The sequence below is a fragment of the Citrus sinensis genome, chromosome 4, assembly GCF_022201045.2.
Source record: "Citrus sinensis cultivar Valencia sweet orange chromosome 4, DVS_A1.0, whole genome shotgun sequence".
NCBI classification, from domain to species: Eukaryota; Viridiplantae; Streptophyta; class Magnoliopsida; order Sapindales; family Rutaceae; genus Citrus; species Citrus sinensis.
Genome location: NC_068559.1, coordinates 26,958,707 through 26,972,363, shown reverse-complemented (window position 1 = coordinate 26,972,363; position 13,657 = coordinate 26,958,707). Strand labels below are relative to the sequence as shown.

At 35.4% G+C, this 13,657-nt stretch overlaps 4 protein-coding genes across 11 annotated transcripts; all 4 read right to left on the bottom strand.

Moving 5' to 3' along the window:
- Positions 1–723: 723 nt before the first annotated feature.
- LOC102626027 (WAT1-related protein At3g28050-like) lies at positions 724–3,205 on the bottom strand. 2 transcript variants are annotated; one of them, XM_006483739.4, is made up of 7 exons: positions 2,885–3,205; positions 2,703–2,765; positions 2,419–2,532; positions 2,041–2,272; positions 1,805–1,963; positions 1,396–1,547; positions 724–1,159 (listed from the first exon to the last, which is right to left on the bottom strand). In XM_006483739.4, the coding sequence occupies exons 3-7, from the start codon at positions 2,466–2,468 to the stop codon at positions 976–978; spliced, it is 777 nt and encodes a 258-aa protein (XP_006483802.1). In that variant the 5' UTR covers positions 2,469–2,532; positions 2,703–2,765; positions 2,885–3,205; the 3' UTR covers positions 724–975. The 2 variants fall into 2 exon arrangements, with proteins under 2 accessions (XP_006483802.1, XP_006483803.1); XM_006483740.4 differs by having other exon boundaries at positions 3,007–3,205.
- Positions 3,206–4,365: 1,160 nt separating this feature from the next.
- Positions 4,366–6,550, bottom strand: LOC102615432 (WAT1-related protein At3g28050-like). Of its 4 annotated transcripts, none has more exons than XM_015531853.3 (7): positions 6,296–6,544; positions 6,150–6,212; positions 5,877–5,990; positions 5,423–5,657; positions 5,177–5,335; positions 4,905–5,056; positions 4,366–4,813 (listed from the first exon to the last, which is right to left on the bottom strand). In XM_015531853.3, exons 1-7 carry the CDS (start codon positions 6,487–6,489, stop codon positions 4,660–4,662), a joined length of 1,071 nt encoding a protein of 356 aa, XP_015387339.3. In that variant the 5' UTR covers positions 6,490–6,544; the 3' UTR covers positions 4,366–4,659. The 4 variants fall into 4 exon arrangements, with proteins under 4 accessions (XP_015387339.3, XP_052296244.1, XP_052296242.1 ...); XM_052440284.1 differs by having other exon boundaries at positions 4,580–4,784; positions 4,905–5,052; positions 6,296–6,550; XM_052440282.1 differs by having other exon boundaries at positions 4,580–4,784; positions 6,296–6,547.
- A 1,595-nt stretch (positions 6,551–8,145) lies between these two features.
- On the bottom strand, positions 8,146–10,719 carry LOC127901941 (WAT1-related protein At3g28050-like). The gene is made up of 7 exons (XM_052440239.1): positions 10,300–10,719; positions 10,149–10,214; positions 9,917–10,030; positions 9,090–9,324; positions 8,825–8,983; positions 8,584–8,735; positions 8,146–8,497 (listed from the first exon to the last, which is right to left on the bottom strand). The coding sequence occupies exons 1-7, from the start codon at positions 10,467–10,469 to the stop codon at positions 8,314–8,316; spliced, it is 1,080 nt and encodes a 359-aa protein (XP_052296199.1). The 5' UTR covers positions 10,470–10,719; the 3' UTR covers positions 8,146–8,313.
- A 334-nt stretch (positions 10,720–11,053) lies between these two features.
- Positions 11,054–13,524, bottom strand: LOC102626716 (WAT1-related protein At3g28050-like). 4 transcript variants are annotated; one of them, XM_006483743.4, is made up of 8 exons: positions 13,135–13,521; positions 12,963–13,028; positions 12,747–12,860; positions 12,349–12,461; positions 12,230–12,267; positions 11,963–12,121; positions 11,703–11,854; positions 11,054–11,433 (listed from the first exon to the last, which is right to left on the bottom strand). In XM_006483743.4, exons 1-8 carry the CDS (start codon positions 13,308–13,310, stop codon positions 11,274–11,276), a joined length of 978 nt encoding a protein of 325 aa, XP_006483806.1. In that variant the 5' UTR covers positions 13,311–13,521; the 3' UTR covers positions 11,054–11,273. The 4 variants fall into 4 exon arrangements, with proteins under 4 accessions (XP_006483806.1, XP_006483807.1, XP_006483805.1 ...); XM_006483744.4 differs by having other exon boundaries at positions 12,353–12,390; XM_006483742.4 differs by having other exon boundaries at positions 12,230–12,461; positions 13,135–13,519.
- Between the last annotated feature and the right edge of the window lie 133 nt (positions 13,525–13,657).

Below are 13,657 nucleotides of genomic sequence, written 5' to 3'. Positions count from 1 at the left end.
GAAACTGACACTATTGTCCATTATTTTGATTTTGATTCTGTTTCTGGCTTGGTCATTGAGAGTATATGTGACACTATCTGACATGAGCTAACCTCTTCTTCTCCATATATGCTATACGATTTGCTCCCATGATTAATTATTAGTTTTTAATTACCATGAATTTATGTTATCTTGTTGTAATATGTTGTTTTATGAAATTTATGACTTATAATATGTATTTTAATAAAAAAGAAAGCTTGCAATATCTTTGCTACTTGATAAGCCTAGTGTATTGAGAATGATTTTATTTATTGAGTTGACGGCTCACTCATCGTCATTACTTTTTGTAGAGTGAGTGACTTGTTGAGAGGTGTGCCTCCATCTGGAATTAGAGATTTATTTACTTTTGTTAGTTGAATAAAAAAAATGATGAATTTCTACTTCCTTTAAGCTTGTTAGTCTTCTGAACTTGTAATTGGAGAGTTTTGAGACTTTTATTACATTTATGGCATCGAATAAAATGTCAAGCATTCAACTTTTGGATTTGTTGATTTGTTTAATAAAATTTGAGGTATTCGACTTGTGGATTTGTTGACCTGTTTAATAAGGATTTCAATTTGTAAGTAACCTCCTATTACCACGTGTTCTTCGCGTGTTAAATCGTGGTGTTACAGGATGGTGTTAAATTGAGGTGTTACATGCTGGTGTTGCAGAGCTTGTAGTACTATCTTTTATAACAGTAGACAATGTGTAACACATCCTTTAGTTATATTTCCAAGTTAATCAGTGTTTACATGGTAAATCCACCAAAAACTCACTAGGCTGACTGAACTATAAGGATATGCCATGAAGCTACTATTTACATGTTCTTGCAATAAGTATACCACATGAATCCAATTAAAGCTCACTTAACGGGTAGCTACAGCATTAAATTCTCAAGGAAGTAACGACATCTACAGATTGATATTTATGGGTGTCATAAAGAACTAAAACTATTCAAGCAAATTTCTGCACTGAAGGGCAGCACTTTGTGTCTTCTGTGCTGTTTTGGAACAGAGGAACCTTTTCACTGGATAACTCTGAACTCCACGTGCCACAGTCATCAATCGTATTTTCTTCTTTGGCCTTCCCCCACATCACAACATAAAATCCAATTACAATTATAACTGCTCCAACCAAACTGCAACATGTTTGACATTAACTTTCAGGAAAAGGACAGAAAGCACTAAGTCTTGATCATAAAATCAGTCAAATCATTCATTAACTTGTCCTATTTTTGCATTTATACTACCAGTTCAAATATATGCAAACAAATGAAGATTGTAAAATTATTTGATCATTCAATTTTCTGGAGGTCCAATGCGTTATAAAATTTCAGTACCAGGTATTCTGTGAGGAAAGCTGATAAAACCATACCTTCCAAGAAAAAGACCATCTCCAAAAATGATAACACCCATGACATTAGAGAAGAGAATTGCCAGGGGCTTGAACATTGAAACATAGAGAGGTCCAGCTCTCATCAGGCACCATAACAACAAGGTGGTGAGAAAAGCAGCCCCAATAACTGCCTGCAGGTCAAAAAATGACAATTATATTTTAAAATCACCTGGAGAAACCAGTACCTGATTAAGTGATTTTTTTGCAGCCATCAACCTATAAGTACCTATTGACGCTATGTACAATTTGTTAATATGATGTAATGCATTTGTTTATTGGACCACTCATAACAAAACTTGAGTCTTAAGTAAATGAATAACTGCTCTGAGCCAAATTCTATCTATAGTTCTGGAACCGAAATAGAAGGAAGAGGTATCCATATACTTACTGAGTATGCAATAGCAAACAGTCCGACATCAAGTCTCAGCTTCCAAGCACTCAGTTCTGTAACCACAGTCAGAGAAAACATCGCAGCTAGGATGGTACTAAAGAAGTATTGGTAACACAGCATGACAATCAATGCTGGGAACTCTTTGAGAGTTATTGCCTGAAAAAATTCCAAAATAATAAAAGCCATCATTTTCTGTTCATTACTCAGCATTGCAGAAGTGCAAAAGGCCCAACCTGTAATATATACCAAGCTGAAATCAAAATCGCTTGAGCTGCAAGGTAAAATCCTCCCAGAATCCAATTAGACTGCAGGGGCTGAATCTGATCAAGTGAGGCAATGTCTAAGCGGGGCCTGACAATGGGTGGGCCCTTGTAGAATGTTACAACGAATGCACCAGCTATGGACACTATAGTTCCCAATGACTTTGCTTGGCTGCTTTTGCTTCTCCACTTCAATTTTTCCATCCTACAACAAAATATTAGCAAAAAGAATACCTTTCAACCATTTTCATAATTACATCAGTATAACTATAACTTATGGTCGTCATGCAGAACTTTCCATACATTAATAATTAGGCACTCATAGACTCTCAATTGAAAAGAGGGAAGTACCTGAAAATTATAGCAAGTATGAAGGTAAAGGCTGGAATTAGGTTGAGCATGGCTGTGTTGAGTGTAGGGGAGCTGTACTGTAAACCAATCTATGAGGAGAAATCGGATGAACAGCTGCATTAGAAAATGAAGGAGAATAGAATCAGCAATTATGTCTTCGTATTAGTTGCTCAAGTTAACAAAGAAATGGAAATAGAACGAGAGCTATCAAGTTTAATGGCAAAACGAAATATTAGGCCATGTTATTGACTTATACTCAAGTTCTGTAGATGCCAGTTACAAACCTAATCAATGAAAGCAAGAAGATTTTCCAGAGAACAGATGTGGTCACTGTTGGAAATATTAATCTGCCAACCATCAGAAAACAAATAACAACAAAACAAGAGTCGTTTAGCTAAGGACTTCCACAAATAACCTTCTAATACCTAGCGCACACTGGCGAGCAGGGAGATAGAGATATACAGACCTGTGAGTAATCAGGATGAAAAGAAGAAAAATGAGACTGCAAATGAGATCAGTGTAGACAACAATGACATATTTGTTGATCCCTATAGATATTGCTTTTTTTATTACAAACATATTGCCAACCTGAACCAGAATTACTATCACCATTCCCATAAAAGGTAAGACAGCCCTCATACTGCGCAGGTCCATTCCCACCTCCTCTCTTGTTCTTTGATTGACAAATTCTCCCGGACTACGAAGCAAAAACAAGCTTAGCAGCTGGTGAGTTCAGTGAAGCTATTATTAATTAACATATAAGCTGACACATTCTCTGTATCCCATTTCTCACCTGCTTTTATAGAGTTATATCCCAGTGAGAAAATCCCAACTTCTTTCAAGCTACTTTTGGTATAGTTTTTTAAATATAAGTTATTTAAATAAATTTTTTATTATTTGGTTTTTATGAATAAAACTTTTATCTAAAAAATTTTACTTGTTTGGTTGTCGATGAAAACTTCTAATGAAAATTATAAAATTATTTTAATAGATAAGTTTTTTAAAGTTATACTATAAAAAGAATGAAATAACATTGTCAAATAAATAAAGAATATTTTAGATAATTTAATATTTAAAAAATTTCAAAAGTTTAAAATTTAAATTTTTACTAGTAGAGACAAAATAATTTATTTAATTTTCAAAAATTTTACTAAAAAATAAATAATAATAAAATTTAATAAAAACTTATAAGATTTAGTATTTATAATTATTAGATAAATCATCTAAGGGACATTTATTAAAAGTTCCTTAACTACTTTTTTGGCTTCAATATATTAAAAAATATGAACTATTTTACATCACTCGGGCCAATATCCCGGATGAAGATATTTTGGATGGCAATATTATTGGACTAAAATATCACTTAGTAATGAAGTTGTGATTGTTTATGAACATATGGACCCCACAAACCAATTGCCGAACAAAACAAGGGGAGGAAAACGAAACCTAGAATTTTTTTGTAAAACATCCACATCCAAAGCGTATAATGCAGGAAAAGGAATATAAAATACAAGTGAAGGAATCACAGGCGTATTAGAGATATTATTTGTATTATTATTATTTTTTTTCCTTTGGAGGGGACCTTTTATCTCTATAATAATTAGAAACATCTCCCTATTGAAAATCTTTTTCTGCATTTTCTTCTTTCATCTCCCCACATTAGAGTAAAAGTTGGTGAAGGGCAGTGATTGCTCCAAGCAATGTGCATAAAAACTTGAACCCAACACCAATGTACTTCACTTCTCACACTTAACGGCTTAAATTTAAAAGCTTTTGACTCTGATAAATGTATAACCTTAGATGGTTTTTCAACACTCAAGGCGATATTCTTTTTTAATGTAATTTCAACCGGATTGGTTTTGGGATTTTACGAGGATTGTAGAGTAATAAGGAGTCGTGAAACTCCTAAAAGCTCAGTGGCATATTTAGATGAAAGATTAACAGAAATAAGCAAATATGAACAGGGTATTTTAATCAATAGTCAGTGAGCTGACAGAACAACATTATAAATATGCTTGGCGTACTCTTTACCCATTTTTGTAAAATTCATTCTACCTTAATCCCCCTGAAAAGCTCTTGAAAAGATTTTAGGCTGGAGCTTTTCATTTATAATCCCCCTAGCTTCAATCAATTCTCACTCTCAGGGAACTAAATAACACAGTGCATCAATATTGCTGATGCACAAATTATTATCCAAGAATTAGAAGAACTATTCTGTTAAAAACCTGTACACAGAACATGCTAGTTCTCTTCTATCCTGTTTTGCAGTAGAGGGACCTTTTCCCTGGATGAATTGACACTTCCTAGTCCACAATCCTCAGTGGTCTTTTCTTCTTTGGACTTTCCCCACATCACTGCATAAAATCCTGCTACAATTATCATTGCTCCAATTAAACTGCAAAGAAATTTCATGTTAGTTCCAGCACATATGTGAACCAATTGGAGTTAAAGCGAAAATCATTTGAAAAGAAATTGATCAATAGTACCTTCCAAGACAAAAAGCGTCTCCTACAATGACGACATCCATGACAATAGAGAAGACAATGGCCAAGGGCTTGAACATTGATACATAAAGAGGTCCAGTTCTCGACAGGCACCATGTGCACAAGCCAACCCGAAACCCAGTGCCAATAACTGCCTACAGGTTAAGAAATGAAGATCATATCAGGATTATGAATCTTGACAATGGTTAACAGCTTCGTTAAAAAAAAAAAAATCTTGGAATTAAAGTAGAGGAAAGAAATGAATACACACTTACTGAGTACAAAACAGCAACAAGCCCTATGTCAAGTCCTAGCTTCCAATCACTTGGCTCGGAAACTACAATCAGAGCAAATGCTGTAGACAAAATGGTGTTGAAGAAGAATAGGTAGAACATTATGATAAGCACTGCTGCGAACTTTCTAAGGATTAATGCCTGCCAAAATTCAAAAAAAGTTGAAAGTCAATATGCACTTTTAACTACCCCTTGAGCTTTGTAGAAGAGAAAATTAAAGGGCCAAACCTGTAAAATAAACCATGCTGAATTCATAAAAGCTTCAGCTGCCAGGAAGAATCCTCCTAGGATCCAACTTAACTGTGGTGAGAGAAGAAGCCGACGAGGTGAATCACTGTGTGAAAGTTCCCCTATAAGTGGAGGGCCCTTATAAAATGTCACAACAAATGCCCCTCCTATCGACGCAAAGGTTCCCAAGGACTTAGCTTGGCTGCTTTTGTTTTCCCAATTTAGCTTTTCCAATCTAAACAATCCGATTTCATGCAAAATTTATTAGAATGTGGCATGATTGGATGACTTGAGCAACGAAGTATTTGTATAGAAAAATATATTCTTTGTAAAGTTCCATTTGATATTTCTATATGAAGAACTAAATTATTAATGGAAGGCATCAGATTCTACCAAACAGATTATGTTGCACGAATCTTGCACTTTAAGACTCTTAACAAAAAAGGAGAAGAACCTGAAAATGATCGCGAGCACAAAGGTAAAGGCTGGAATCAAGTTAAGCATGGCTGTGCTGAGTGTAGGAGAGCTGTACTGGATACCAACAAACGAGAAAATCTGGGAAGAACATCTGCATGGAAAAATGGAACAAAGCAGGGGAAATTAAAATATGCAAATTTAAGTCACATAATTTTGCTGTAAAAAAAAAAAAAAAAAATTGCTTCATGTTTATAACATAAAATGAGTACTTGAAATTTCCAGAGAAGCAATGTAGAAGCAGATAACTGACCCAAAAACCGAAAGCAAGAAGAAACTGCAGAGAATGGATAATGTGAGTTGCGGACGCTCTGATCTGCAAAGCAGCGGGCGTCAGTAGACAAGAGATACAAACACTTTGTTATCACGGAACTGAGAGGAAGACAGAGATATAAAGACCTGTGGAATAAGAAGGAACAGAAAAGAAAAAAGAGACTGGAGAGGGCATCAGAATAGACAATGATGACATATTTGTTGATCCCTTTAGACATGGCTGCTTTGATTACTTCCATATTGCTAACTTGAGCCAGTAATACTATCACCATGCCCACAGAAGGCAACGCAGCCCTCATACTACCCATATCCACTCCCATATCTTTCCCTCTCTCTCAGCAACACACATATGAATAGGTGCTTGTCTAGCATCATTTGCAACCTTAGCTTCATTACCTTTCAAGTATTCCGCAAGTGGTCAATAATTGTCACTTCAGTACTCGCAATCTTGCTTTTGTGGGGGCATGATTGTAACATCACAATCATTAGCCCACTCTTGCTTGTTAATCTATAACTCTTGAAATTTGTAAATGCACGCGTTACGTAATTAGCAAAGCATTTTTTGATTTTTTTTTTTTAAATTCCTTACATAAAAGTTGTATAAATTGAGATTTACTGTTGCTGAATATATGTGTATATGACAGTTTAGTCCATTGACTGATAAAAGACGGCCCACAAGTTTTCAAATTGAAATTATCTTGATTTTCTTTTTTTTTTAGATAAATCATATAAATTTAATCAATATGTAAGTTCTACAAAAATTTCAAAGTATCAATTTCATTATCATAATCGTCTCATACTTTTCTTTTTTGTCATTTGAATTCCTTATTTAATAATGATTATTTACTTTTTGAAATTTTAAACCATATGTGTGTGTGCGCACATATATCTAAAGGAAAAAAAACAACTCAAAATCATTTTTCTTGATTTATTAGCTCCTTTCCCTCTCACAAGGCACAAACCACAAATTTAACGTTTCACTTACGCTAGATTTCGGTCCCAGCTGAACTAAAATAACTGCAAGTATGGTGTCCGCAAAAGTAGCTTTCTTTCACCACTTTCAACCAAGCGGGGCCCTTTTTTTTTTTTTTTTTCCTGATATGACATCGAGAATTCGGTTGATTTTTTTTGCTAGCAAAATGAAAATTCTCCACCATTATTATTGGGATGGAACCGTTTCACTGTAGTATAGTACCGCATATTGTCCGGCGATATGCATAATTTTCTCTTACCTAAATCAATGGTAATATGAATACTACTCTTCACCGATAATGTGAATCTATTTATATACTCCTAGGTAGTGTTTGGTTTTAAGAGAGGGAAGGAGAGGAGAGGAGAAAAAAAGAGAGGAGTGGAGAGGTGATGAGAGGAGAAGAGTACAAAAATTAATTGATATTATTTGGTTTCATATTAAATTTGAAAGGAAAAGGGATTACATATTTTTTGTTTGGACAAATATACCCACTATCTTTAATGTTAATATTGTTAATAAATAAAAAAATAATTAAATTATGAATTAATTTAATCTAGAAATTACCTAGTTACATAGAAAATTTTATTTTTTTAAATCACAGCATCATGTCACCGTTGACCGCCATTTTTCATTGCGTTAAATACATAATAATGATCAGAAATGGATGATTTACTCATTGAAAATATTAATTTTGCAGAAAATACACTATATAATCGAAAATATGAGAGTTAAGATTTTTCCAAGCAATTAAACAAGACTTGAGGTAAATAACAACATATATTAGCATTTCTAACTCCATAGAGTTATAGATCGGCTCATAAGAATTCAATTGGTATCGGTTTTGATGGTAAAGTGCACCTCCGGCGAGTCTCCAGTGACTATCTGGCGACACATTTTATTACTTTTTTCTTTTTAACAATAAGTTTATCCTATTAATTTAAGAAAATAAATATAAATTATTTACACTTTAATTTATTTAAAATTAATTTTAGTTAGAGGATAATATTGGAATTTTTGTGTTTCAATAGATAAGAAATTTGAAATCCTTAGCCATTGATAAAGAATACAAATTTTTCAATTTGATGGAAATTGAAATTCAATTCCATTAAACTTGGTCCAACAAAACAGTGGAAAGTAGAAAAGAAATAAATTCTTTCCTGTCCTCACTTCTCTACCCCGAAGCAAACGTGGCCCTACTGTCTTCTGTGTTGCTTTTATTTATCAGAAGAGGGACACATGGAGAGGATGGCTTGAAGCCAGAAATTTCTGTGTGATCTTCATCCATTTTCTCTTCTTTGGCTTGTCCCCATATCACAGCATAAAAACCAAGAGCTATAGTCGCTGCCCCAACAAAACTGCACAAGCACAAACGAAATTCATCATAATTTCTACTTTATTAATTCTTAAGAATTGCAAGCCACGGAGAATCATGCACACACACCTTCCAAGATACAGAGTATCCCCCAGGAACGCAATCCCAAAGACAAGTGCAACAACCATTCCAAGTGGCTTAAACATGGAAACATAGACAGGCCCCTTCTTCCTCAATGCCCATGTATGAAGGACACTTCTAACAGATACCGCGAAGATTGCCTAGAGATTAAATAGCACATCCAGTTAGTCTGAGATTAAATAACAAGAGACCATAAATGAAGCTTGCGGTCATCCCCTTAATTACTTACCGAATATCCAATTGCCATCAACTCGATGTCAGGCCTTAATCTCCATGCGTTTGGGTTTTTCTCGGCTACCAGGGAGACTGCGGAAGACAATATGGTTACAAAGATGGAACAAATGAGCGTTATCATCAGCTCTGCTGGGTAGTCCCTGACAATCCATGCCTGGATATCCAGAAAGAAAAAGAAAATGCTAATGATTTAAAATTTGCGGGCAAAATCTCTGTTGACGTCAATGAGCGTTGCCGTCGGCACTGTGTTTAACGTGTACCTGGACAATATAGTATATAGCTAGAATGACACTGTGAGCTGCCAGAAAAATGCCTCCAATGGTCCAGTTTGATAGGGGCAATTGAACAAGTTCATTAATTAACTTATTTTTCGAGGGAGCACTTGTAATTGGCAGGCCTTTGTATAAAGTCACAATTAAAGCTCCTCCAATTAATAACACCGTGCCAAAAGACTTCGCCTGACTGCTTTGCACTCTTAGCTCTAGCTTTTCCATCCTAAAACGACAGTTTCATGTTAGTACACTAATAGGGAATTGATTGTCGACAAAGTAAGCGTTTTCTTGACACATATTGGACAATAGCAAGAAATTGCAATACAAGGAGCTCTGTCCCCACCACATGGAAATTCGCATAGAGATAAAAACTCTCCGGCGCCTAATTATCTCACATCATTGCATTATTGACAAAAATAGCTAGTGTATCTGTGTACGTGCCTTTTAGCATGGCTCATACAGATTCACTTTCCGAGGTACTTTCCAATTGCACTCTCCATTGCATTGGAATTTAGAAAGGTGTCAAAGTATTTGTAAGGATTTAATAATATTTATTTCGATATGTTTGATGATATTGATTGCATAGAGAAAATAAAGCATCAGAAATGATAATCATCTTTGGCGAGTGAAAAGGAAAGGCCACCAATCCAAATTGCAAAATGAACGTAAGCACTTTGATTTTGGTGGTGAGATTGCTTTCACGTAATACCAAACGCGTCATTCAATAATAATAATTGTAAACAATGAAATGAAATTTAGCCCTCCGTGAGAAAAGAATGAAGCTTAAAACTTTTAACTGAGGAAGAATGGGTCACCTGAAGATTATGGCAAGTATGAAAGTAAAGCCAGGAGTTAGATCAATCATAGCTGAAGCCAGAGCTGGAGAGCCATTCTCTATCCCAAAATAATGAAACATCTGCCCGCAGCAACTACAAGCATATTCAGAACTTATTACACAAATTGCACACATTTTCATTCATGAGACCTGCGATACGAACTGGATTTATATGATCGGAAAACTCCTTCTGTTAACTAATAAATTAGTACCTGAGTAGGCCAAGGAGAAAGATTCTGCAGACGATGGACCATGTGAGCTGGGGTCGAGTTCTTTTTCTAATAAAGGGGAGGAAAAGTAATTGAACAAAAGTAATGTATATGGTTCTGGAGATCAGCTAAAGCAGAGTGTCTGATACTTTACCTGTAGAAGATAAAGGAAGAAGGAACGAGGAGAAAGATGGCAAGCATGTTGGAGTACACTACAAGAATGAAATGACTCGCACCTCTACTCATGGCTGCCTTTGTTACAGTGTTTAAGCCTACATCCAAGACCTCTAATGTCACCATGGCTGCTGTTACACTTGCCCCCATCTGTGATGCTCTCCCGCAACTGGCAGAGCAATTTGTAATTTGGGGAGGGTTTGCTTCCCCTGTAAGGTTTTAGAAACGACTATTATGACTCTGATGATGTGAATTGTATTTCTTTTTAAAAGAGGCAGTCAGTTATTTCAATATTTCACATCAGGAGTTGAGACGGGAGAAATCCTACATTTACTTATTTATTTTGGATACCTTGTCAAGTATGATGTACTTTATTTGCTTGATGCACTATTTCTAATTGCTTTTACCTAATCAATTATCAGAATACATACGATGAACTATTTCTCCTTGTTTTTACCTAAGCAATAAACAGAATGCACACGTTAGTATTTTAAATATAAAGAATGACAATCATAAGAACTCATGTTGTCTTAAAATCAGTGACCAAAAGATTTTTATATATCCAAAGAATCAGGGAGCTCATTCTGGCAAAGGGGGAGCATAGAACAAAGTGATATTTACATTCCTCTTTTTCTTTTTCTTTTTTTCCCTGAAAGAATAATTGCCGCTCTGCAAGTATGGTGCGGTTTCTGCGTTATATCAATTAGATTTGTCTTGAAAGGGTACAAAAGATATGAACTAGTAACTTTTAAAACTGATTTCAGTTCCATGATACTAAAAAATTGCAAACACATGTTCTGTACTTCTGTTACAGAAAGAGATAATGAATAAGTGCGAAGTTTATTATCATATATTCATATTGCCAGCTATCAGATTTACTCTCTGACTGATCTACAGTGACAGAGCTATTCTGCACAGGAAGGCATTTCCCTAGGCATAGCTTTGTATCTACTATTAATTTCTGCAAAATATGCTTTTTGTTTGCAGAAGAGGGGCTTTAGGAGAGGAAGACTTAAGGCTGTCAATATCTTTGTCATCAATCATCTTCTCTTCTTCAGATTGACCCCAAATCACTGAATAAAATCCGAAAGCAACTATAGTGGCTCCAACTACGCTGCAAAGCAAAATAAAAACTGAGCCATATTACAGTTACTCCATCCTTTAAAAGAGCAAATTATATTAGAACTCGACTAAAATTCGTGGAACTACACACGCACAACACACACATGGATGATTCAACTGTAACACCATTGCTACAAAGCAACTTAACCACCTATAATTTTCTAGTGTGCAGTAGTATTGATTTCATGAATGACTATGGAGGATGGCAGTGTCAAAAGCTGAGAATAACCAAATCATATGAGAAACTTTATAAAATTATACCTTCCAAGATAAAGAGTATCCCCAAGAAGAGTAACCCCCATTATGATCGCAAAGACTATTCCAAGTGGCTTATACATGGAAACATAAACAGGTCCCTTCTTGTGACATGCCCATGTATGAGCAAGGCTACGAAGTGCTACTGCAAAAAATGCCTAGAAAATAAGCAGCACATCAAATTATTGCAAGATGTTACCACAATTGGTCATAAGTGACAGCAGTAAAACTTCTAGAAATATGCATAACCTCTCCTGTATGCTTACCGAGCACCCAATAGCTATCAGCTCCATATCTGGCTTTAATCTCCACGAGTTTGGATTTCTCTCTGCAATTAGAGCAACTACCGTAGATTGAATGGTCACGAAGACGCAACAAATGAATGTTGCCATCAGCTCTTCAGGGTATTCCCTAATAATTGAGGTCTAGCCATGCAAGAAGAGTTCTTTACCAGATGAGATATATGGCAGGTAAAAATCCCAGAAATCAATCAAAGAATAAGTGGGTATTTTGGGCGTTTTGTCAAATGTTACCTGCACTATGTACAACAGAGACAGGAAAAAGCTACTAGCTGCAAGGACAAGACCTCCAATGATCCAATTTTTCTGTGGCGATCGAAGTTCATTATGTAAATTACTTGAAGATGACATACTTACAAGTGCTGGCCCCTTGTACAAAGTCACAGTCAATGCCCCTGCAATTGACACCATGGTGCCAATAGACTTAGCCAGACTGCTTTGAACTCTCAAGTCTAGCTTTTCCATTCTTAGGGCACCATAATAAGTTCATATCAATACTCACAGAAAATAATAAGTACTCATAAATTTCATCGAACCAGTCTTTACTCATAAATCTGAATTCATTTTAATGTCTTTACTGTTCAACAATATATATTTATTCAATCAGCAAAAGATTTGAACCTAAAGTTTACTTGAGGCATTATTAGCTGAGACAGAGAACCTTTGTCGAAAATTTCTTTTCATAAATAAACATATTGTAACGGTTGATATCAGCTTAGCCCTAAAGTTAGAAAACAGATAAGCGAATTACCTGGAAATTAAGGCAAGAATGAATGTAAAAGCTGGGGTAAGATCAACAATTGCTGAGGACAAAGTGGGAGAGCTATATCCTATCCCTACATAGAGACAAGTCTGCACACAACAGCTATAAACGACCAAACTTTCTCAGTATAAACAACCTCATATTAAAAAAAATTAAAAAAATAAAAAATCTTGAAAATTTTCTTTTTTGAGCTTAAAATAGCACCTGATCAGTCCAAGACCAAAGATTTTACAGATAATAGACACGGTGAGTGGCGGGCGAGTTCTATTCCTGCGTAGTTACAAAAAAAACAAAAATTTGAAACAGAAGTATTGCTAATATGTTACTTTGTTGAATTAATGAGTTTGTAAGTGAGTCACAATACTCACTACTTTACCTGTAATAGATGAAAGTGGATGGCAGAAGAATAAAGATGGCTGCAAAGGCATTAGAGTAAACAATAAGGACAAAATCACTCGTGCCTTTATTCATTGCAGCTTTATTTAGAGTACTCGAGCCCACTTCCAAGCACTCCACTGCCACCATCACTGCTGTCACACCAACACTCCACATTCTCTTTCTTTACGTTTTGATGCACAGCTGCAAAATTTGCTTCCCAGAACATAAGAAACTGATGAGGACGATAAACAGCTGGACTTAAAACCAGTGATAAAAAGCAGGGCTTTATTTGATCAATTCTCAGTCTTTGTAACTAGTCACAAACAAACATGATCAATGTTGGACCACACTGTAGGGATGACAAAAGGGCTCTGGCTGTGAGTTTTGCATTACAAAACCCGCATTCGAATAAAATATAAATTACCAAATTTATCCGCGATCTGCTGCGTGTTTTATTTTTTTTAAAAAAATTAACTTATTGCGGGTTTTGATAATTATTAAATTTATAATAGTTTCCCACG

Excerpts from the sequence above, each read along its gene's own strand:
- LOC102626027 (XM_006483739.4), bottom strand. The coding sequence starts at position 2,468 with ATGCTCAACCTAATTCCAGCCTTTACCTTCATACTTGCTATAATTTTC. Across the intron at positions 1,964-2,040 it reads CAGCTTGGTATATATTACAG|GCAATAACTCTCAAAGAGTT; the intron begins GTTGGGCCTTTT and ends GAATTTTTTCAG. Across the intron at positions 1,548-1,804 it reads TGTTTGCTATTGCATACTCA|GCAGTTATTGGGGCTGCTTT; the intron begins GTAAGTATATGG and ends TTTGACCTGCAG.
- LOC102615432 (XM_015531853.3), bottom strand. The coding sequence starts at position 6,489 with ATGGGAGTGGATATGGGTAGTATGAGGGCTGCGTTGCCTTCTGTGGGC. Across the intron at positions 5,336-5,422 it reads CAGCATGGTTTATTTTACAG|GCATTAATCCTTAGAAAGTT; the intron begins GTTTGGCCCTTT and ends GAATTTTGGCAG. Across the intron at positions 4,814-4,904 it reads GACGCTTTTTGTCTTGGAAG|TTTAATTGGAGCAATGATAA; the intron begins GTACTATTGATC and ends ATTTCTTTGCAG.
- LOC127901941 (XM_052440239.1), bottom strand. The coding sequence starts at position 10,469 with ATGGGGGCAAGTGTAACAGCAGCCATGGTGACATTAGAGGTCTTGGAT. Across the intron at positions 10,031-10,148 it reads TTTCTCCTTGGCCTACTCAG|TTGCTGCGGGCAGATGTTTC; the intron begins GTACTAATTTAT and ends ATATGCTTGTAG. Across the intron at positions 9,325-9,916 it reads ATACTTGCCATAATCTTCAG|GATGGAAAAGCTAGAGCTAA; the intron begins GTGACCCATTCT and ends CTGTCGTTTTAG.
- LOC102626716 (XM_006483742.4), bottom strand. The coding sequence starts at position 13,310 with ATGTGGAGTGTTGGTGTGACAGCAGTGATGGTGGCAGTGGAGTGCTTG. Across the intron at positions 13,029-13,134 it reads TCCACTTTCATCTATTACAG|GAATAGAACTCGCCCGCCAC; the intron begins GTAAAGTAGTGA and ends GTAACTACGCAG. Across the intron at positions 12,462-12,746 it reads ATTCTTGCCTTAATTTCCAG|AATGGAAAAGCTAGACTTGA; the intron begins GTAATTCGCTTA and ends TGGTGCCCTAAG.